The 25,567-nt window shown below is 31.9% G+C and overlaps 2 protein-coding genes across 2 annotated transcripts; both read right to left on the minus strand.

Moving 5' to 3' along the window:
- Positions 1-6,879: 6,879 nt before the first annotated feature.
- On the minus strand, positions 6,880-8,574 carry LOC145635208 (uncharacterized). The gene is made up of 2 exons (XM_081686495.1): positions 8,331-8,574; positions 6,880-7,827 (listed from the first exon to the last, which is right to left on the minus strand). The coding sequence occupies exons 1-2, from the start codon at positions 8,460-8,462 to the stop codon at positions 7,141-7,143; spliced, it is 819 nt and encodes a 272-aa protein (XP_081542621.1). The 5' UTR covers positions 8,463-8,574; the 3' UTR covers positions 6,880-7,140.
- A 5,138-nt stretch (positions 8,575-13,712) lies between these two features.
- Positions 13,713-15,183, minus strand: LOC145635209 (uncharacterized). Its single transcript, XM_081686497.1, has 2 exons — positions 14,926-15,183; positions 13,713-14,225 (listed from the first exon to the last, which is right to left on the minus strand). The coding sequence occupies exons 1-2, from the start codon at positions 15,058-15,060 to the stop codon at positions 13,845-13,847; spliced, it is 516 nt and encodes a 171-aa protein (XP_081542623.1). The 5' UTR covers positions 15,061-15,183; the 3' UTR covers positions 13,713-13,844.
- Between the last annotated feature and the right edge of the window lie 10,384 nt (positions 15,184-25,567).

The raw sequence follows: 25,567 nt of genomic DNA on the forward strand, positions 1-25,567 counted from the left end.
TTGAACTGAACTGATTGGAGTTGAACTGAACTGAAATTAAGTAAATGTGAACATGTCCTAAGGGTCTGTTCTCTTACGTTGAAATTCAGTTCAGTTCAATTCAGTTCAGCTCAGTTCAGTTCTGCTCCTAATTTCCTTCTCTTATAAAATAGGAAAAATTAGAAAAAATAATCCCAACTTTCATCAATTTTGGTACAATAATCCCAACTTTGGATTATTCTGAAATAATCCGAACTTTAGGGGGTCTTCATTTTCTTCAATCCCAAACCGGTCAACGTGAGTCAACAACCTTTAATAAGAGGTCACTATGACACATGTCAGCTTGACATTGGTCCAAAAAAAATAAATTAAAAAAAAATAAAAATCAGAAAAAAAAAAAAAAAAAATTCCCCCCCCAAACCACCAGTTCCCCACCTAAACCACCCCCTCCCTACCCTTTCCTCCAGCCCCCACCCCCGAAAATACCCTCACCCAGCCGGAAAACTCCCCCCACCCCCCGACCACCACTCCCCACCCTCCCCCTCCCTTCCCCCACCCACGAAACCCTCCCCACCCCTCCCTTCCCCCACCCCGTAAAACCCCCTCCCCCTCACCCCATAAAACCCCCTCCCCTCACCCCGTAAAAACTCCCCCCTCCCCTTCCCCCACCCTCGAAAACGGCCGGAAATTAAGCCCCTTGCCGTTTTCGGCCGTTTTCGAGGGTGGGGGAAGGGGAGGGGGGAGTTTTTACGGGGTGGGGGAAGGGAGGGTGTTTACGGGGTGGGGGAAAGGGAGGGGGGAGGGGTTTTTCGTGGGTGGGGGAAGGGAGGGGGAGGTGTTTCGGTTGGGATGGGGGGTGTTTTCGGGGTGGGGGCTTGGGAGGGGGTGGTTTGGGTGGCGGTTAAGGAGGAAGGGGTGGGTATTATGTTTTTTTTTTTATTTTAATTTTCAAAGTTTTTTTTTTAATTTTGGACAAATCATGTGCTGACACGTGGCTTTTAAAAAAAAAAAAAATTAACCTTCTCAACAGGTAACCGGTCATTAGGACCGAAGAAAATGAAGACCCCCCAAAGTTCGGATTATTCCAGAATAATCCAAAGTTGGGATTATTGTACCAAAATTGATGAAAGTTGGGATTATTTTTTCTAATTTTTCCTATAAAATATTCATTTCAATTCAGTTCAGTTCAGTTTATCTCTGTTCAGTTCAGTTCAGTTCAGCTCAATTCAGTTCAGCTCAGCTGAGTTCAGTCAATGAGAACAGGCCCTAAGTCTACCTAAGACTCAAAAATGTGAAAAATAATCGAATTAGCATAATATATAAATGATATACTTTAAATTTTCATCTACTTCTGTATAATTGACATAATTTTAAAAATAGCAAAGTATTACTCTCTCTAATTTATTATTTTTTTAATAAAACACTTTGACCAACCCTATTAAGGCAAAGTCACCATATATACGTAGTACAACCTCCGTTAATTATTAGGATAATTTGCCAATTACTACCGCAAGTTAATACCACTTTGTAAATTACTACCGCAAATTTAAAAAGTTGTGAATTACTACCGCAAAATTTTTTAAGATGTTGCGATTACTACCAAACCCCCATTAAACCCAACTATGACGTCGTTATATCACTTTAACCCATGTTTGACCATGGTTAAGGGCTTTAACCAGCCCCCCCAAAAAAAGAAAATGGGTTAGGGATATAATGACGTCATGGTTAAGGGCTTTAACCCATATTTGACCATGGTTAAGAGCTTTAACCATAGGTTAAAGTAATATAATGACGTCATAGTTGGGTGTACGTAATGGGGGTTTGGTAGTAATCACAAGATTTTAAAATTTTTTGCGGTAGTAATTCACAACTTTTTTTAATTAATTTGCGGTAGTAATTTACAAAGTGGTATTAACTTGCGGTAGTAATTGACAAATTATCCTAATTATTATGTGCAACTTTAGGGTATTATTTGTGAGATATAAAATATTTCAAAGTTGCACATAATAATTAACGGAGGTAGTATATTTGATGGTCAAAGGTAGAAAGTACTACTCCTCACAAAGCTTAGAATTCAGAACCATTTAAGTCCCCAAAAAAAAAAAAAAAAAAAAAACGCTACTTGTAAGTTGTAACTATGCAGACTTAAAAATCTAGTTCCTTTCATGTTAAGTAATTTTTTTAAATTTTTTTATACTTCAACAGTTATGATAAGGATTATCATCAAGGTCAATGTTAATTATTACAATGAAATTTTTTTTGGAAGATGAGTATTTGATGTAAAAAAAACATAATCTTAACGTGTTGATTTTCTTCCCTGTCAAAAAAAAAAAAAAAAAAAAAAACGGGTTGATTTTCTTCTTTAAGGAAGGAAGACTATATCATCTCGTTTAATGTGTCAAAAAATATACTACCTTCCGCGTTTATTTATTTAGTTGACACCATTCTACTAGTATATATTTCTTTTAGTATATATTACTTTTATCACGCTTACATTTTTTTAACAGTTAATATCTCTAATTCTCGACATTATAAAATTATAAAAAGTAAATATTATAAATTAAAATTACATTAACACTATTCAAACAAGATTTTACTTCACCATATTATATTTAAAAATTCTAGTATGGTCACTCTCACTATGACCATGACTATAGTTTTTTTTTTTTTTTTTTTTTTTTTTGGTGTTTAGAGAGCCACAAGGGCGGGGGTGAGAATCGATCCCAAGTTCTCTTGGAACCGGGAGGAAAGCTTTAACCACTTGAGCTAATTTTTGTTTTTTCTTAAAATCTTGGTCAAACCTTATTTTTAGAATTTTCCATTTTTGATTCTTTTTCATTTTTCCAAAAAATAATTATTGATTTCCAAAATTCCTTTTTTAATTTTTGAAACTATTTACTTAAAATCAGTTATTAATTAAATCCAAAAATATGATTAAATTATATAAATCAAAATAAAAAATTGTTCTTCCTAGTTCTTCAATGTTCTTCAAAATTCTTTAAGTTTCTTCATCAATGGATGAAATTAACAACAAATTCATGATCTATGTCTCTTAAATTAACTCACGCTTCGGGCGGAAAATGAATACATGCCCTAATCTACACACCATGTGCGATTTTTTATTTTTTGAAAATTGGTGTTCGTATGCATTCGAATCTATGTGGGTTGTTTCTTAATCCTAGAGTAATACATTTAAATTGAATAATTTCAATCAAGGGATGCGAAATTGGCGATTACATGTAGTTGAAAATTTTAAATATTCACTTTTTCGATAATCTAGGTTCGTGAAACAAATCATGGAAGAAATCGTAAAATATCTTCTTCGAAACCTTGTTTGATCCAAAAAAATGAAGATGAAATTTTAAATTTTGTTTTTGTATTAGGTTTTCACCAATATGCTAGTAGGACATTACCTATAACAAGTAGGTTTACTGTTTATTCGTCCACGACCATAAAGAGTGTTATAATAATATTGAATGCTATGATTATGAGTTTTAATTTGTGATTATATTTATGTTATCATCAAATAAATTTCATTAGATTATCAATAAAAATTAAATTAAACTATTAATAATTGTTTTGAATTACATTATTTAAGACTTTAACATTTTTTATTATCAATAGAAAGGTATGACCGTACACATTATAGGTCATTACATTATGAAACGATATATGCCAAACTTATGTCACGAAGTTTTTATTTATAAATGTGATCCAACTAGTTAAATATCAATATATAAGGATAGTATCAATATATGGAATATAATTAATGATAATAAATAATTAACTATAATAACTCGATTTATTGAAGGCATGATATTTAAAATTGACATATTGTAAGATTTGTAACATAAGTTTTGTCTAGAAAAACTTTTATCAAATTTTGAAAGACATTTAGATTTCAATTGTTAAGTTAACCATATATATAATTGTTGAATAGCTTTTTTTTTTTTTTTTTTTTTTTATTTTTTTTATTTTTAGAAAACAATATTACAGTATTATTTTTTGAATTTGCAAAAATCACAACGCTAGTTGATATTTAACTAGTTGAATTACATTTCTAAATAAATAGTTCTTCATGACATAAGCTTGGCTTATATCGTTTCATAATGTAATGACCTATAATGTGCACGGTCATAACCTTTTGTTGATAATTAATATGTTAAAGTCTTCCATGTAATTCAAATCAATTATTAATAGTTAAATTAAATTTGCATTGATAATCTAATGAATTTCTTTGATGATAACATGAATATAATCATAAATTAAATGTCATAATCATAGAATTTAATATGATTATAATACTCTTTATGGTCGTAAACGAATAAACAGTAAAACTGTTTGTTATAGGTAATGTCCTATTAGCATATTGGTGAAAACCTAATACAAAAACAAGTTTTTAAATTTCATCTTCATTTTTTCGATCAAACAGGATTTTGAAGAAAATATGTTACGGTTTCTTCTTGAAATTTCCCGACGAACCCACATTAACGAAAAACTTAAAATTTTTAATTTCTATTACATAAGATCTCAACTTTTGCATCCTTTAATTGAGATTGTCCAATAAAAATCTATTATTCTAGGATTAAAAACAAACACAAATTTGCTCCGCTAGGACCTCGATTTTGGAAATTTTAAAATTTTGCATATGTTGTGTAGATCGGGTCATATTTTTAATCTTTGTCAATGTGCGATTGTGTTTGCGAGACAAACATCATGAATTGGTGATTAATTCACTAGGTGAAAAAAGAAGATTGGCACCGCCCTAAGGCCACCGGTTTTTAAAAACCGGTGGGAAAAAAAGGGGGGAAACGGGCGAGATTTTGAGGGAAAAGTATTGCCACCGGTTCAAACTAAACCGGTGGGGAAAATATTTTTGCCACCGGTTTTGAACCGGTGGCTTTGTTAAAAAAAGAAAAAAAAAACCGGCTTTTTTTTAGCTCACCCCTTTTGTTCCTTCCCATATATAACCCCCTTTACCAAACCCTAGCCTCTTCATCTTCTCTCTCCTCCCTCATTCTATCTTAGCTTCCTTCTAATCTTCTTCATTCAATTCTTATTTTCTCTCGTCCCTCATTCTATTATTTTCTTCCTTCTGATCTTCTTAATTATCTTCTTCGTTCTTATCTTCTCTCGCTCGCCCCTCTTCACCTCTTTCGACCACCGCCGCCGCCGCCACAAAGGTTTTCTGGTCAAAATAGACCATGAAAACTCTAGATCTAGAGTTTTCATGGTCTATTTTGACCTTTATAACCCAAATTCAACATAAATTCGGGGGTTTTTGGTGAAATTCGAGGTAATTTTTGTTATTTTTGGTGGAATTCGTGGGTTGTGGAGGTAGTTGTGGTTATGGTGGTGGGTGGGTTTAATTATTCGAGGTTAGGGTTTAAATCGATTTTGGAATTTTTTGAGTTTTTTATTCGATTTTAATTCGATCTCTTAGGTTTAATTCGATTTTAATTCTGGGGTTTTTTTTTTCTGAGTTCATGAAAATCAATTTCGGGGTTTTTGTTTTTATTTTTGTGGGTTTTTTCTGGGTTTTTTAAAACTAATTTTAATTGATTTATTTTGGGGTTTTCATCCTTTTCATATTAATTTTTTCGGATCTGGAGTTCTTGTTTTTTCGGATCTACAGACAATTTTTTTTTGGGTTTTCATCCTTTTCGTATTAATTTTTTATGCGATTTTTATTAGGTGAATTTTCTGGGTTTTATTTTGTTAACCAATATTCTAGGTTTTGTTAGGCGAATTTTCTGGGTTTTATTAGACATTTTTTTGTGAGTTTATTAAATTTTGGGTTTTAATTGATGCAGGTGTTAATTGATGCAACAAGAATCAAGACTTTGATTTTGGAATAATGTTTTTGATGTTGTAATTATTATTATATTTTTTTTGTATTGTACAATAATAATTTGAAGTTGAATTTCATTGTTATTATAATTCATTGTAATTTTTTTTTTATTATTGTACAATAATTGTTATTGTTGAATATAATGAAATTATATTTCATTGCTCTACTATTATATTTGCCTGATATTTTACACGGTTTTTTTTATATATATATTATTATTATCATTATAATTGTAGCGACAAAAAAATAAAAATTCAATCATGTATGTTATTGCCACCGGTTAACCGGTGGCATTTATATGTAATATCCAAAAAAAATAAAAAGCAGGAAGCATTATTGCCACCGGTTAACCGGTGGCAATACTTGTTTTTGCCACCGGTTTTGAACCGGTGGCTTTTTAGAAGATTATTGCCACCCCCAAATGACCACCGGTTCAAAACCGGTGGCATTGGGAGGTTTTGAACTGGTGGCCAATTCATATTTTCGCCTAGTGATTTCATCCATGGATGAAGAACTTCGAAGAATGTTGAAAAATAACGAAGAACAATGAAGAAAAAAAAATTTGATGTTTGATTATTTTAATTTAATCTTATTTTCAGATTTTATAATAAAACTGATTTTAATAAAATAATTACTAGAATTTTTTTTTTTTTGAAAAATCAAAAATTATTTTCTAGAAAAAGAAAATGATTTTAAAAAATAATAAAATAAAAAAGAAGTTTGACCAAGCATTTAAAAAAAAGGAAAAATCAACCAATAAGATTTAAGAATAGTAATGATCATAATAAAAGTGACCATAGTAGAAACATCCTATTATATTATTGTAGTAATTTATAAATAGTGTAAAAGTCAAATGATTTCAACTAAAAAATAAATGTAGTTGGTTCAAAGTTTCACAAGTTAAAAAGTCAACGAAAATTAATTTGACCTTATGTCAAAGTAACACATCCATAAGTATAAAGCCATTAATTAAGGACTCAAAAGAGTCGTATAGGTAAGCATAAAAAAGTCCCAATTTAAATGCAACACAAGATACAAGCTAAGGTACGTAATGGAAAACATAATAATATTGTATAGTATTAAAGCAATACTATAAAGAAAATTGTAATGGAACATATTTTGATACAAGCTAAGGTGCAAAATACATTGATCAAAAGGTCCCAAATTATTGATCATATCCAAAGTTAAAACTTGGACCAATTTCACATAGCATGGGCCATATTTTTTTTCCCTATCTAGACAAGTGCAACACAAAGCACAAAAGCATTTAGATCAACACAAGCCATCAACCCATTACACATACAATTAATTTAAGGACGATCACCACGTATTTTTTCGTCCCGACGAACATCCCCGGGACGCTTAGGCAAATGATCATCCAAATATTCATCAACCCTCTTGCTCTCTTCATCTTTCCCTACCACCGTCTCCTTAACCTTTTGTGTAGCATCCTTCGCCGTCTCCCACGCCCCCTTCGCCGTCTCCTTAACCTTCTCGTTTACATTATGGACCGCCTCGCCCACCTTCCCCGCCCCTTCCTTTGCCTTTTCGGCTGTCCAACCCGCCGTATCCTCGGTCATTTCTTTTGCATCTCGCATGGTTTCCTTAGTCCTTTCTTTTGCATTTTGCATTGTGTCTCCAACTCTATTAACCCCTTCCTTCGCCTTGTCGGCGGTCCAATCCGCCGTATCCTTAGTCCTTTCTTTTGCATTGTACATAGTGTCACTTGCACGATTCTTGCCTTCTTCGGCCTTTTGTTTTGCTGCCTCCGCGCCCTGTTTTGCTCTGTCCTTAGCTTCCTGCCATGCTTCGCCGGCTTGTCGGCTACCCTCCTTGGCCTTCTCTTTCACATTGTTGGCAGTGTCATTTGCTTTTTGCTTCATTTCGGAGTACTTCCTCTCTACCTCCTTGGCTTCTTCGTCGTTCTCGTAAACTTGTCGCGCTTGCCTGATTCTTTCAGCAGATTTTTCGTCTTCATTATCTCTAGCATATTGATTCTAAAGCACAAATTATAACAATTTTATTAAGTCATACAACATTAAAAATAGTAATGAACATTTCAGCTTAAAAATAATCTACACGTATCACACAGGAATAAGTATTCATGAGATATTTTTGTAGCCGTGTTTTGTTTTCATTCTAGCTATGAACATTATAGAGTACATACTAAAGTAATAAACTCCATCGATCTTAAGTTTTGACTGATAGAGTATGAAACATAATTCTGAACCTCAACCATCGGGCGTAAGCTTGACAATTGTTAAACATGACTAATTCACATCAACCTTAATATGATACACTAGCTACAAAAGTTGTTACTTTTGATTGATGTGACAATTATATCTTTGACACGTACTATAACCAAAAATATGGTGACTAACACCACATCACCAATGTTAATTAGCGGTGGTAAGGGTTACCACCGCTTGCATAAGAAATTCATACACTAAAAACATTATACAACAAGTGCAAAGTAAATAAAAATGCATGAATTACATACCTCATTAAATCTAGAGGCAGAAGTGAAGCAAACCCGTGAGACTTTACGAGGGTAAAGATTAGCAACTTGTGTAGGTAAACCAACTTTCGTAACCTTCAAAAAGGTGTTCTTCACTATAAACATAGACGCCATTACAACAACTTAGCTAAATTAGCTTTGATTTTTCTTCAACTAAATTATAAGATAAGATTTTAACTTTTTTTTTTATCGGTGTAACACTAATTGTAAATAATTGGTTGAAGAAATTTAAGATGATGATATGTTAACTATAAAGGGTTTGAGATTGTAAGAGGAAAGAAAAGGTGGCATGTTATTTGTTTGCCACGTTAAGTTGGAATTTGGCACGTGTTGGATTGTTGAGGCTAAGAGGCTTAAGCAGTCAACACATATGAATGGAATGCTTATTTTATTTTTGCATGGTTTCCTTTTTCTTGAGGTTGGAGCCTGTTGAATCTCAAGGCCCACTTACGTGTACATTTTTAAGGCCCAAGGATAAGATGGTTCGGCCCAATAAAAATATGCAATTGTGTCGTAAATTCAAAAAGAATTTTTTTTTTAATTAAATCAATTTATTAATCAAAAGTCATACTACATCTACAAATGAAATCTAAATTAACAGATACATAAAATTGAATCAAATAAGAATTTACTTCATCAAAGCTACAATTATTGAACAGATCTTGTCATGTGGTACATCTTTTGCACATATCGCTGGAATATACCGTCTTTTTGGAGAGACAGTCTAACGATTTGTTGTAGTCGTAAGAATGATTTTCATCTGATTCACTTGAATATCTTTGAAGATTTTACAACTGTTGCGATCCCAAACAAATCTTTACCAACAAATTGATAATAGGGCAAAAGATGATTATCTTTGTAATAAACCCTTACACACACACACACACACAAAAAAAAAAAAAAAAAAAAAAAAAAAAAAACGACTCCATCATAGGGAAACGAACAAACATATACACTACTCGTGTAGATTATTAATTGAAATCGAATTAAATTACAAAACTAAAGAAAAATAAGGGGAAAGGGTTGGAAATAGTCTAATTTCCAAAGAAATTAGATTATTTCCAGCCTAAACGGCCAAAAAAAAATTTAAAAACCTTAAAAAAAGGATGAGAGAAGGAAAGAGAAAGAGCATTAGGTTTTTTCAAAAAATAGGAGTATTTAGTACTAAGGGCCTATTCTCTTCTGATTATTTTCAGTTCAGTTTAGTTCTTAATTTCCTTCTCTTAGAAAATATTCAGTTCAGTTTAGTAAATCAAAACAGGCCCTAAGACATGTATATGTATTTTTAATAATAAAAATTATTTGACCACAACTTTGTACATTAGTGACATATGTAGTTTGGTAGTTATAAGAATAATAAATTACTCAATGGGTGTTACAGCTCCCTCGGAGCGAGGTTTTTTCTTGGTTTCCCTTAGTGTTTCTCCTTCGGGAGGGTTTTTCCTACCCTCCATTGCTAGGTTTTTTTTTTTTTTTTTTTATTTTTTTTTTATTTTTTTTTATTTTAAGGTTTCCTTCTATTCACCCTTTTCTCTCCATCTCTACCATATCTTTTTTGATCTCTTAGTCTCAGTTTTGAATCTGCGTTTTTTACCGATGGTAAGCCCTAAAAGCCTTTTAATTGCTTTTAATAAATACATCTCATCCTTGAAATGATGATTTTTCTCTTGTGTTTATTTTATTTTTCTATTTGTATGACGTTAATAGAAGATCTAGGGTCTCATCTCCCAAAGAATCCAGAGGAGCACATGATTATTTTCACTCAAACGACTACGCATCATCAATGAATTTCAAGCTGAATCAGTGCTAACTCACATGTTGTATTGTATTACTTCACATGAAGTTTTTTACTAAGACGATTGTTGATCAAATATATGATGTTTTTAGTTTTTTGAAGGTGTTATGTACTTATGTTGAAAATTCTTGATTTCTTATAAATCACATGTAAGTGTCGTTTGACTATAAATTTTTTTTTTAATAAAATCCCTTTTCCTCTTGTAAAAAAAAAACTAAAAAAATAAATGTAATTGTTGTAGTATGTACTAGCAGTATATGCACGCAATGCGTGCGATGTTTTAAGAAATTATTCATTCCATATTAAAAAAAATCAACTAGAATCATGGCCGATACGTATAAAAATTAAGGAATGCAACTTGAATATTCTCTCCATTTTTAAATATTTGCTCTATTTTTTCATGTGCGGAGTTTAGGTAGTGAGGTAGGTGAAAGAATAAAAAATTGTAAAAAGCAAAATTAGTTGAGATAATTGGAGGAGAGAATATGAAATTAATAAAATATGATTTAAGTTGGGTCAATTAGTTGAGAAAAAATGAATTAAATATTGTTAAAGATTTCTAAATAAAGAAAAGGAGCAAGTATTTTAAAACGGTCGAAAATGAAAAGTGGAAAAAGTATTTAAAAACGGAGAGAGTAGTATTTTATGTTATTTGCATTTCTTTTATTTTATTCCCTTTTCTTTTTATAATCTTAATTTTTTAATTGAAAAAATTATATAAGAGAAGTAGAGGCTTTCAAAAAATAAAAACAAATATATCAATCAACAAAGAATTAATAATACGGAGTATAAAAAACAATTACTTGAATTAAGTGCAAAAATAAATAAATTACATTATTTGTTGATTGATTAATCTTTTCTTTTTATTTTCCGATTGATTTATCTTTATTTTTTATTTGCTAATTGATTAATATTTCCTTTTTATTTGCTAATTGATTAATATTTTCCTTTTCTTTTCTAATTGATTAATTATTCCTTTTAATTTTTTTATTGATTAATTATTCCTTTTAATTTTTTGATTGATTAATTATTCCTATATATTTTTTGATTGATTAATCTTTCCTTTTTATTTGCTGATTAATTAATCTTTCCTTTTTATTTTCTAATTGATTCATCTTTCTTTTTTATTTTCTAATTGATTAATTATTCCTTGTAATTTGTTGATTGATTAATCTTTCTTTTTTTATTTGCAGATTGATTAATATTTCCTTTTTATTTGTTGACTGATTATTCTTTCCTTTTTTTATTTGCCGATTGATTAATCTTTCCTTTTTATTTGCTGATTGACTAATCTTTCCTTTTTAATTTTCTTATTGTTTAATCTTTACTTTCTATTTCCTAATTGATTAATATTGCCTTTTTATTTTCTAATATAATTGATTAATTATTCCTTTTATATGTCGATTGATTAATTATTCCTTTTTATTTGTTGATTGATTAATTATTTCTTTTTTAGTTGTTGATTGATTAATCTTTCCCTTTTTTTTTTTTTTTTTTTTTTTTTTTTTTTTTTTTTTTTTGCTAATTGAGTAATCTTTTTCCTTTTTATTTGTTGATTGATTAATTTTTCCTTTTTGGGTTTTTCTAAGCTATACCCCTGAGGTATTCGAGTTTCTAAGGTGTACCCATGCTTTTTCAAGTTTCTAAGTTGTGTCCTTCAACTCCTTATTAATACTAAAATGTACCCTTATTAGTTGTTTAAAAGTTATTTGAGAGTGTGATTTCGTGGCTTCAGTTTTCATTATTAGGGTTGCGGTGGCTAAGATTTCGTTCTCCTACCATTTCCTTACCTTTTATCATCTTTCTATTAAATTTATAGTTAACTTTAGGTGACGTGGAAGTCCCAACGAGGGTACCATTCATTAATGGTAGTGAGTTGAGGGGCACAACTTAGAAACTTTAAAAAGCATGGGTACACCTTAGAAACTCGAATACCTTAGGGGTATAGCTTAGAAAAACCCTTTCTTTTTTATTTCTTTTATTTTAAATATATTTTCCAATTATAAGGAAATAGGGGTGTTGTGGTCATTTTAGGTGGACACCACATACTCTCCCCTTCACTTACATAATAAACACTACAAGAAAAATGTCTTTTCGTAGCGATTATTTCGTAGTGATTGTACATTCGCTATAATATGCAAGTCTGTTTGTGAATTAATTAAGGAAGTCGTATCATTTTACAATCGCCATGGTTTTCCCATATAAAATCGATACGGAAAACATAATAATACATATCCACACTATTTTTACACATTTATATAATTTTGAGAAATCGTATCATTTACAATTGCCACTAAATCCTAAAAATCGATACGTAAAGCCTTTTCAACACTAGATATATTAATATTGTTTGACAAAGAATACATAAAATTAAATATGTCATACCTTATTGGTGAAATGACATTTAATATAAGAGTTTGAGGTTGCATATTCGAATCTTGTAAAGATCATACGCATGTTTTTTTTTTTTTAAGAAAATGAGTTAAACATTTATAGCGATTGTAATCGCTACAATAATCACCACGATTGGATGTAGTTTTTTTTATCGATTATTGAGGCCAACCCCAGCGATATTGAAAACCACTACTAAAGGCTAAGGCAACGGGGGATATTGTATCGAATGACCATTCGTTGGGAAAGTTTTTTGTTGCAATTACAATCGATACTAAAGGTAAAAATAATCGCTACAAAAAGGTTATTTTCTTGTAGTGAAAGATAATCTTATTAGATTGTACTTGCATAGTCTTTTAAATTTAGGTTACTAATGTGTTTTGGGCAGATATACTATTATATTTATGATTGCTCCATTCAACCCTTATGCTATGTTTGGATAACAAATTAGAAGGAAAATGGAAGGAGGGAAATAGGAGGAAGGGGAAGGAAGGAAATGATGAGCTCCATTTTCCCTCCAAATCTCTCCAATTTTGAAGGGATGGTCTTTATTAAAGGAGGAGGGAAAATGGATCCTCCCTCTCCCTCCCCTTCCCTCCCCCAACATATTATCCAAACAAAGAAGTTTGTCTCCCTCCCCTTCCCTTCCCTTCCCTTCTTTTCCTTCCATTTTTTGTTATCCAAACATAGGCTTAAAGACTACTAGCTCTATATATCACTTTTTCCAGTCTCACTCTCTAATTAAGATGCGTCTTAAACCACATATTTATGGACTAAATTTTATAGATTGATGAAAATTCATGGCTAAGCCTACAGAGTAATTTGTTCGTAAAAAGCCAAACAATATAAGAAAAATACCTTTTCATAGTGATTATTTTAACATTTTGTATCGATTGCACGTAATTGTTACAAAAAAAAAAATCCCAACGAATAGTTATTCGATATAATATCCACGATTGTCATAGCTTTCAGTAGTGTTTCTCGCTTTTGTTGGGGTTGTCCTTATAAATCGACATGGAAAACTATATTCAATCATGGTGATACTTTTACTAAGTAGTGTTGCAAAATTCCCTAAAAAAATAAAAATAAAATAGTGTTGCAAAAGAGTTTAAAGAGTCCAAATCTTTGACAATATTCTATCATACATGAATGAGAAGTGAAATTTTTTGGATTAACAATTTAACATCCTACATCGAAATCAAATTCCTTCTTGTTGTATTCAAAAGAGTCTTCTTATTGTTGTTTTAGAACAATTAAGATCTTCTCTAGCTAGAAGCCTAGAAGTATTACATGTAACATACAAGTATATTTTAATTTTTGTCTAATGCATCTTGCAAAGCTTCCTTGGTCTTTTCCTTTGCATCTTTCAAGTTGTCTCCGACTTGCTCAAACCCTTCCTTGGCCTTATCGGCTACCCATTCCGCCGATTCCTCGTTCTTTGATTTTGCCTCTTTCAAGGTGTCTCCGATGCTATCGGCCCCTTCTTTCGCCTTATCGGATGCCCATTCCACCGCACCCTCGGTCTTTTCCTTGACGTCGGCCACTCCCTTACTTACCCAATCCTCGGTCTTTTCGGCATTTTGTTTGGTGCCCTCTATAACGTTGTCGATGGTTTCTTTGGCTTGTTGCTTTATTTCTGTGTACTTCTTGATCTCTTCGTCTCCCCCAGCACATACTCTAGGAAATTGATTCTAAAACCACCAAATAGTAAGTGTTAGTTTATAAAATTAGTGTAGATACTTTAAGCTCAAAAATGAAAAATAAGTGTCATTAGCACGATAAGAACTTAGCTAGACTTTTATCTAGTCCCATTTAAGCCTAAAATTTAAAATCAACCAAAATTGTCTGCAAGAACCACATTGAAAAAAAAAAAAGAAAAAAAAAATTCAAAATCAAACACTAATAAGTACAAGTATCCTTTTAGTGATGGGTTGTCCTTTTTTTTTTAAGCCAACTCGGTTCACTGGAGCGTTGTTCCGATTACATTCGGATCCGGCCCGAGACATTAACCTGACTTACGGTGGGTAAGTTAGATAACAAGAGTTTTTATATACGGTGAAGCTCGAACTCGAGATCTCCCTTAAACGACATCAAATTGCATGCAATGCTTAACTCTTGAGCCAACTCTTGTTGTTGGTTGTTGTGCTTGTTAATATACATACAAATACTATATTTCAAGTAATACTGTAAGATTATCTACACATAATTTTAGTAATAAAGTGTAAAAGTTAAAAAATGGTGTATTTCAAAATTATTTTTTTAGTCCAATAACATATGAGCCACCTAGACCTTCTAATAATTTAATAATTTCATGGTAAAATTGTTTGTCTAACCATGTATAATAATGGACACATAATTAAGAAATTTATATGGTAAATAAATGTGAATTACCGTGTTAAATCGAGAGACGGAAGGGAAGCAAACTCGTGAGACTTTGTTAGGGCAAAGGCTAGAAACTTGAGGAGGTAAACCCACACTTGAGACCTTAGAAAAGCTATTATTCACCACAAACATAGACGAAGCCATTGTTATAAATTTAGCTTAAAATTTAGCTTCACTATATTTTCTATGTATAAGATAAGATTTCAACTCAAACTATTTTTACAAGAGAAGTAAATAATTTGGTTGGTAAAGTTGACGGTCGATAGTGTTGGCTATAAATAATAGAGGATTTGTAGTTGCACGTAGTCACGTAGAAAAAGGTTGCAATAGGCAAGTCGGCAAGCCAATTGCATGCCACAAAAATTGGGATATCGCCACGTGTCAGAGGGTTGAGGCTAGAGGCCTGAGCATTTGACAAATGTGATTATGTGAATGGTTGATTTTAATTTAATTTTACTCTAATTATTTATTTTTTATTTATTTTATTTATTTTCCTTTTATCTTGAGGTTGGATGGAGGCCATGGAGCCTATAGAGTGGCTGCAACGTTGTATAATATCTTTATCCCATCATGTGTAGATTAATAAGGTTAAGCTCAAGATATGAGAAATAAATCCTTCGTTTTTGTTAATTTATATTTGGAATGTTTCTGAAAAAAAAATCTAAGAAAAATATCAACTAAGAATAAAAATTACTTGTAAAAGCTTGTATTTATGAATTAATTTAACTTTTGAGTGATTAAACTTAATATAATATGAATCCACTTGAAGTTTCAATAAACTTAGAGAGACCGAGTTGCTTGTTTTTTCCCTGAGACAATTTCAAAAATAAGTTCGTGCCTAAGAATGATGCCCAACTTTCTAGTAGGGGTTAAGATGACCAACTTTTGAATTAATAACAAAGTAGAGATGATCATGTGTGTGTTTAGATATGATTGTGAATGAACTCGCTTGTTATGAGTTAAGTTGATATTTTCTATTCCCCCTAAAAAAAATTGATATTTTTTAAAGGACAGCCTAGACATGGCCTAATTATGCCTACATGACGTCGTGACACTATCTCATACTTGCATACCAAAGCTAAGTTTTATTTACTTAATGTGGTTTGTCGTCTTATCATATTATGACATATCTTGTTGTACTGTGCATACTTTATACAATAGAGATGTAACCAATAGTCGATAGACTAACAAGTACTAAAGTGTGTTTATTGTACCTCCTCGATATGTTATTTTTGAATTGTGGAAATCTTCAAAGTGGGGGTAACAATTATTTGAGCTTAAGGCTATAATAATAGGCTAAAAATATATTTTAATCCCAAATATTTTAGGCATTGCCATAAATCTCATTAATCTTGTTAGTTAGTATATATGTACTTAGGGCCTGTTCCGATTGACTGAACTCGACTGAACTCAGCTGAACTGAACTGAACTGAACTGAGCTGAACTGAACTAAACTTATTAATTAGTGATTTTTTACTACGGATTAGTGATCTTTGATTATTTATTGATTATTTATTACTATACATATGTGTATATACAAATGTACATAATAATAATAATAATAATAATAATAATAATAATAATAATAATAATATTATTATTATTATTATTATTATTATTAATTATTGATTATTATTATTATTATTATTTATTGATTATTATTATTATTATTATTATTATTGTTATTATTATTATTATTTATTGATGATTATTATTATTATTTATTGATTATTATTATTAGTATTATTATTTCAATTATTATTGTTATTATTATTATTATTATTATTATTATTATTATTATTTATTGATGATTATTATTATTATTATTTATTACTTATTGATTATTATTATTATTATTATTATTATTATTATTATTATTATTGTTATTATTATTATTATTATTATTATTGTTGTTGTTGTTGTTGTTGTTGTTGTTGTTGTTGTTGTGTTTGTTGTCGTCGTCGTTGTAATAAGAGCTTAAAAGAATGAAATTTGGCTTTATATCATTGGCAATATCATTAGACGTAAATTAAGAGCTGAACTGAACTGAAGTGAACTGAACTGAACTGAACTGAATTTCAACGAAAGAGAACAAGCCCTTAGTATCAAGCTTGTTATTACTCGTCATACTTTAAAATTCTGAGTAGAACGGTAGAATCCTTAGATTTCTTATCACTTAAACAAATGCACTTAATAAGTGTGGTACACTTCCAAATTATATGAATTTGGCTTACATGAATTGGACGTTGTTAAATAATTGGAGGCACCGCATGGGCGTGTGGTGAGTGAAGAGGAAAAATATCTGTTGTATAGCTCCAAAAGTAGTCCTTAACTTATATCGATCTATAGTTCTATACCCTTCCTTTTTAATTTTGGAATCATATCAAGGTCCTCATTTCAATATCTTAATCTACTTGTTCTTCATACAATTCTTGTGGGTACAATAATAGTGATGAGATACTTTATTTTTTCCATCTCTAATACCTCGTCTGATTTTTATATTACTCTCTCCAAAAAAAAATTATTATTATTATTATTATTATTATTATTATTATTATTATTATTATTATTATTATTATTATTATTATTCCCATCATTTCTTTATGCTTATTTACTACTTCCTCCGTTCTTAAAACTTTGACCTTTTTAACCTAATTTTAGTCCAAAAATGATCGATCCATTTGCATTCAAATACCCACTAGTTAACAACAATATTTGTGTAAAAGCTTTCCCATATAAAATTTTATTTTTCATGTATTTTTAATACTTTATCTCTCTACTTTTTTACAAACCCCATGTAAATTTATCTTTCCAATATGTTTTTATTTCTTTTTATTTAAGTTTCTTAATAACCGCAAAATCAACCCAAAAGGGGTCGAAGTTTTGGGGACGGAGGAAGTATCTTCTTTTTTTTTTTTTTTTTTTTTTTTGAGAAAGCTTATTTACTATTTTAATTATAATATAAATGTCTTCTCACTCTTGCTCTTTGTGTTCAGGGAATACAGTGTAGTGCCTTCGTGGGAATGCTTCCTGGGGAAGGTGTGGTTTGTTCAATGTGGCAAATAAGATGGTGCAGGGGTACCATTGGAAGATAGGAAATGGGGAGAGAGTTAAGATCGCTAATATGAAATGGGTGCAGGGCTCTCCTCCAGAGTTCAAATCGGACCAGATCCTTGGGGGAATTGGTTCAGGAAGAGTGAGAGATTTGATCTCACGGGATGCTAGATCTTGGAATGTGGCTCTCATTAGGGACAAATTTGTTTGGGATACTATACGGCCCAGAAGATTCTAGAGATGGAGTTACCTTCTTCTGAGGAGAAGGATGTTCTTTATAAGGGCAAGCATGCCTCGGGGATGTACACTGTTAAAACAGGTTATGCTTTCCTAATGCGTGATTTTTCTATGCAACAGGTGGATTACATATATACTGATTTTTATAAGCTTATCTAGAAGCTTAACATTCCGCCCAAGTGGAGCTTATTCTTGTGGAAATTGGTTATGAATGGGTTGGGAGTTAAGTCAAACCTTGTTCATAGAGGGATTGATATAGAGGATGTTTGTGACTCTTGTGGGATGGAAACAGATCGAAGATCTTTAACATCTTTTTAGGATGTGTTCTTTTGCGAGGTATGCTTGGCATAATTGTCCACTACATATTTCTTCTGAAATTGATGAATCTACTCCGTTGCTGCACTAGATTCAGACTTATATCCTGCATTTTCATAGCGAGGATGGAAAGAATAGTGAACGAATTAACACATTCATCGGGGTGCTTTGGAGCCTTTGGCTAACCAGAAATGGGAGGTTTTTTAACAATGAGGGTGGATATCTAGTGGATTTATTCAGAAACTACAACACTGCAATGTAGAATTTATCAGTCTGCAGGTAAAGGATAGATGATGGGAATAGGCGGAAAGCTAAGGGAATAGGAGATAATGGACTGCCACCGGGCTTTGCTAGAGTTAACATAGGCTGTGGTGATGATCTTATCACGGATCCTCGGGATGATAGATTAGAGGTGACTGTAATGGTGGATGGATCTTGGCAAAAGAGCACCAGGAATGCAGGTGTGGGTTGGCTTATTCTTTTGACCAGCTGATCTATTTGGAAGGTGTAAGCACCTTCGGAAGAGCTTTCTCCTCTCTTCATGCGGAACTTTTGGCGTGTGTTGGGGCTCTTAAGTGGATGTTTCAAAAAGGGTACCAGCGACTGCTATTGTATACAGAATTGCTCGCTCTTATTCAACTAATTCAAAATCTGAAGAGGAAGGAAGTACGACTTATTTGGATAATTCAAGAGTTACTACACTCTGGAAAGTTTTTTAGGAGTTACATCATTTGAAAAGTAGGGAGGGATCAACTCACGCAGGCACATGAGATTGTTAATATGTGTAGGGTCAATTTACATATAGCTTTTCTATCTAGTTTTTGTTTAGTTTTTGTTGTCCAAATATATATATATATATATATATATATATATATATATATATATATATATATATATATATATATATATATAATGAGAACCAAGGCTAAAATAAGAACTAGGAACTAATCTAGGCCCTTAGATCATGTTAATCCGACGGCTCACATGCTTCTTGTGTCATTAATGGCATTTTTGTAATATTTGAATGTTATAAACTGATTCCCAGTTTCATTTCTAAAAAGTAAATGAAAATTTAGTAAAAGTAAATGAAATCGGTCATAAAGTAAATGAAATTGCCTTAAAAGTTTAAAAATTGGAAAAAAGTTGCAAAAAACGCATAATTACGAAAATGTCATTAATGAATGCGGGTGAAACGTGAGCCATCAGATTGAGTGCGATCAATGGCTGAGATTGGTTCTTAGTTCCTATTATTCACCTTGGTTCTCACATGATCTCAATTATATATATATATATATATATATATATATATATATATATATATATATATATATATATATATATATATATATATATATATATATATATATATATATATATATATATATATATATATATATATATATATAAATGTTTTAGGAGCTTTTTCATTAGCTTACTTAATATCCTATGCTGAAATTACGTACACTTATATGGAGTACTTCCAATTAATCTAAAGCCCTTTTTTAACTACCTACCTCCTCAATTAGCTTATTGGTCATTTTGCAAACTCAAACGAGTTTAAGAAATCAACTAATTATTAAACGCTCTTATAAACAATCAGTTAGTCAAAATATATAGTTAATACAATCTTTCAAAAAAAAAAAAAATAGTTAATACAATCATTTAGATTAGCCAACACAATCAGCTACTTTTTTTTTAGATTTCACCAAACACATCCAAACTATATACCAACTTTTAATCCTCTTGTTTATAGTTATGGCATGTTCACATTTACTGAACTGAGCTGAATAGAAATAAACTGAACTGATTGGAGCTCGACTAAACTGAACTGAATGGAGCTGAACCGAACTGAACTAAATAGAGCTGAAATGAATAGTTTATAAGAGAAGGAAATTAGGAGATAAACTGAAGAACTGAACTAAACTAAACTGATTGGAGTTGAACTCAACTGAACGGAAATTAAGCTGAAGTGAACAGAACCTTAATCACCATTTTTTCCTTTTTCAAATGTTGTTTTTTTAAAAAGTTAAAATAAATCAATTCATTAATAACCATACTACGACATATATAAATAAAATCTAAATTAACAAATACATAAAATTGAATTAATTTAAATAAGGGTTTTATTCATCAACGTTATGATTATTGAATAGATCATATATTGTGGTACATCTCTCGGACACATCGCTGGAATGTACAGTCTTTTCGAAGATACGCGCGGTCTAATAATTTGTTGTAGTTATAAAGATGATTTTCATCTGATTCACTTGAACGTATCTGAAAATTCGACAACCGTTGCGATCTTGAACAAATTAAATCTTTACCAATGAACTGATAGGCAACTGATCAATCTCCTTTTTGATAAACCCTAACACACAAAATAACCCTAAACAAAAACAATCAACTAAGGGTTCGTTTAGCATTGCTGTGGTTTTCTGTTTTTTGGTTTTTTGTTTTATTTCTAAAAGTATATGATATGAGTCTCATAATGAATAAAAAATTATATAAACTTATTAAAATTATGATAATTTTGAAAACTGACAACAGAAAACTAGAAACACCTTTTTCTTGTTTCCTGTTTTTGGTTTTCAAAAAAAAGGAAACTAAAAATCAAAAATGATGCCAAACAAGCCCTAAACTAACAAAAACTACCGACTCCATCATAGAGAGACACTCCACTGCACCATAGGGAGACAGACGGACATCCACAGTACTTGTGTAGCTATTGAAACCTAAAATGCAAAACTAAAGAAAATTAAGGGAAAAGGGGTTGAAAATAATCTAAATTCCGAAGAAATTAGACTTTTTATGGGCTAAACTGTCAGAAAATTAGAAAACCTTAGAATAAAGAGGGAGGGAGGACGAGAGAAAAGAATAACCCCTAATATTAAGCTAGTATTTTCAAACAATTTAGGGTAATTCGACAAACCTTATTTGGAAACGATCCACAATGTTTTTTAAAAATAATAATTTATTATGACCTATGTACCCAAATTACATCTTTCAATTCTCTCTCCATAGTTCAATTTGTTGTAATATAAGAAGAATTTCCAAGGCTATAATGAAATTAAAGAAATAAGATCGAAAAGGTGATCTTATGACAATGAAAGAGTACGGTGTGTCGTGATGCAAATCACTGACTTGAAAACGAAATTCCGGCGCAACTGAGGTGCACAATTGTATTCGCCGACACGTTCCCTAAGGTTAACACACCACTTCCACACAAAGGCACTTTTGGGTAGAAGGTTGGAGCCAAGTAACTTATGCCCAATATAGAAAATGTGTTTAAGCTATTGTGTTTGATTATTATTATCAAGCGTCTCTTCTCAGAAAAATGATTCTTCAATATATAAAGATGGATGGAGGAACATGAAGAATCTCAAGCATCAATAAAGGGTGAATAAATCAGAATAAAGATGATGATTTAATCACCATAATCATCTTCTTAAGTGTGGGGGTTATAAGGAATCAAAAGAGTGCAAGAAAGGAATCCAAGAAGAAGGCTAAAAGACGCTCAAGAAATCGGTATCCCACGTGCCCGGACCGGGCGCCCAACCGGGCGAGATCGCCAAGCAAAAATGCTTCTCGCGCCCGACCGGGCGAGCTTGCCCGGTCTGCCCGGGCACAAGAGAAATCTTCGTTTTTCTTGAAAATTAGTTTCTACCTTCTTCCGCCCTCTAGGGCGGAATTGCCCTGGCAGCCAGGGCAAGCAAGAAATAAAAAAACTACTCCTAAACTTCCTTTATTCCAACAATGAATTGTTGTAATATAAGAAGAATTTCCAAGGCTATAATGAAATTAAAGAAATAAGATCGAAAAGAAGACCTTATGACAATGAAAGAGTACGGTGTGTCGTGATGCAAATCACTGACTTGAAAACGAAATTCCAGCGCAACCGAGGTGCACAATTGTATTCGTCGACACGTTCCCTAAGGTTAACACACCACTTCCACACAAAGGCACTTCACGAATTTGAATATGACATGTGTTTTATTATTTTGAGAATAATAATTATTATTATTATGTTTTTGGTTTTTCCAAAGTGTCATATATGTTTCGTGATTGGAAAGTTTTTACGATGATATGTTATTTGTTGTTCATGTCATCATTTGAGTAGAATATGTTTTGTATTAGCATGAATTATTATGTGTTTAAGTAGAATGTGTTTAAGTCTTAAGTAGAATGTGTTTAAGTAGAATGTGTTTAATTATTATGTGTTTAAGTAGAATGTGTTTAAGTAGAATATGTCATCATTTGAGTAGAATGTGTGTAAGACTTATTTCTTTATTCCAACACAATTAACCTCACTTAGGCCCCACTTAGTTCATTTTATATCCACTTAATTTAGAAAAATTAATTTTAGATAACTTTGAATATGCTAAATTCTGGAAAAAGAATGTCATATTAATCTAAAAAAGATTTATAATAAGGACGACCTAAGTTCAATATACAACTAAAATAAATTCTAATATGGTGTAATAAGTTTAGATTAGTCATAGTAAGTTCATATTAGTTTTAATAAGATCTAATAAGCTCTAGTAAGTAAATATATGTGAATAAAACGCGCTTGTTAAACTTATTTTCCATTATACTATTTGAAAATAACAATTAAGTTTACATAGCTAGGTAAACTATAATTTATATTATTAAACCCTTTATTTGATCCCTATATAATATTTCTTAATCTATGTTTGTCTACTACATTGCAATATTTGGTAGAGTGGAGGGATTAATAAATTGAATGAGTAAAATAAATAATTTTTAGGCTTTTTTGGTAGAGTGGTATTGGTGGAGGGGAGAAGAAAAAAAAATGACTCTTCTCATGTTCGGTTTGAAAAGTGGTATCAAAGTTGAAACATTAGGAGACCCTACTCATGAGGTGAACTCCTAAATGTCGATTTGAAAAATAGAAGCTAGACTTCTAGTACAATCATTGATTACCATGGAATATAATTACTAAATGTCCTAAGTTAGCTATCCAATCTGCTGCACGATTTGCTTCCTTGTATACATATCTAATTGTCCAGTTGTTGAGGTTTAACAAGAGGATATGCATGTCTTCAATGATGTTTTGTATTTGCCATGGGGGATGCATTCAATTTGGATGTCGTGGATACCCTGTTGAAGAGCCAAAAAAGTATGCCTTTATAAAGAGCTAATGCTTCCGTGACGAAAGCCTTTGTATTCCCGAGATTAATTGTAAGTTGCTGCTGTAATGAGAGAACCTTTGAAGTCTTTGATAATAAAACCTGCTGTTGAGTTGTTGCGGACCAGTCCATCAAATTAAGTTTGAAAAATTGAGGTGGAGGGGGCTCCCAAGCAACCTGGATAAAAGGTGGTTGGTGATGATCGATGATGTTGCTGCCGCCGCTGCTAGATAGGAGAAGGTTAAAATAAGGGGTGGAGATCGATCCAGATGAGGAGAAAGTACCGATTAGGTTTCTTTATATTGCAACTCATTGAACGCAAAGAGCGGTCGGTGATAAATCCTGGTTGGATTAAAGCTATCATTTTGGAAAATGATAGCATTACGTTCTTCTTAAATACTTCATATTAAGAAAAAAAATTCTTTGAGTGGACACCAACTTTTTAAGATAATAAACAGTATTAATTAAGCACATTGTGGGAAGGGAGCAGTCCAACCAAGTGGTGGTAAATGGGTGAAGCCAAATAGAGAAAGATTTGTTGCATTCCAGAAATAGTCGGTGGATTCATCTTGTTGGTTGTACAAAGGGCATGTACTAATTGGAATAATTTTTCTCTTAAGAGTGTGTAACGAACAATAAGGTTGCTGTGAAAAATCTGCAATATGAAAATAAGAAAATCTCTCTATAAATTTTTTTTTCCTCCACTAATTGATCTTCCCCTAAACTCTCACAGCGACTTGTAGAGAAATTTGAATACGAGGAAAATTAAAAATCTCTTCCCTTCACTTCCTTTTACTAAAAAGTAAAAAATTTAACTTGGAGGATAAACTGTAAGTGCTTTATTTTAACTTATATATTCTCTAACGTAAAAGTTTGACTAATAGTATATTTAATCATCAATAAATACATATAAAAAGTTGATATTCAAAAATTATATATTGAGAAGATTATAAACTGTATTAACAATTAACATAATAATTATTGTTTCGGGTGAAAACAATGGGACCTTGTCGAAGGTCCGATGAAGTGGTAAAGACTGGATTCGGTCCAAGTGATGTTGGGCCGAAGGTTTCCTGCACAGCAAACACACATAAACTAGCCTCGGGGGGGGGGGGGGGGTTGCCGAGGAAGGCCCCTCCGATGCTAAAGTCAGTACCGTGTCTAGAGAGAGAAAGCTATGCAAGAGATTTAATGCTTGAGGCTTTGTGTGTATGTCTGTACAAATGTAATATTGATGGCTTTTATACCTTTGCATATATGGAGAACTTGGGCCTTGGCCCAATTGACTTGCCTTGTGGACTGATCTTGACTTTAGCACAATTGGAGAGTTGAACCTTGACCTTGGGCTTTTAATTGGATCATTTAATGTCTAGGCCCAATTGGACTAAATTGGACCCAAACAACTTGCCCCCCAGACCCGATTTGGAAGGATGACGGGTCGGGTTTGATTAATCAGAAAAGGAGGGAAGTAAATGATTTAATTAATCCAAGAAATTTGGATTTAAACCGTAATTAATGAAATAACAACGGTTGGGCGAATAGTTGTAGAAGTTGGACGGATAATGGGCGGTTTAATCACGAGGTCGTGTGTTTAACGGTTACTTAGTGGGGTGTTTAAGAGAAATTAAAGCGCGGACTCCCAGAATTCCCATTTCTGGAGATATAATCAGAGGCGCGTCATCTCTCCTCACTTCTTCACCAACACAAACCCAGAATTCTCGAGAAAACCCAAGAACCCGCGTCAAAACTTCGCAAATTCCCCGAGCATTAAGCTTAGAAACTGAGACTCGTCACTACCAATTCGTAAATCGGCACTTTCGCTTCAGATTAAGGTAATTTCCTTTGATTTTAGTTTATTTTTCTTCGAATTTGAACTCTTTCCCCTTTTTTTCGACTTT

Source organism: Chenopodium album, chromosome 6 (genome assembly GCF_948465745.1).
Source record: "Chenopodium album chromosome 6, dcCheAlbu1.1, whole genome shotgun sequence".
In the NCBI taxonomy this organism is placed as follows: Eukaryota; Viridiplantae; Streptophyta; class Magnoliopsida; order Caryophyllales; family Amaranthaceae; genus Chenopodium; species Chenopodium album.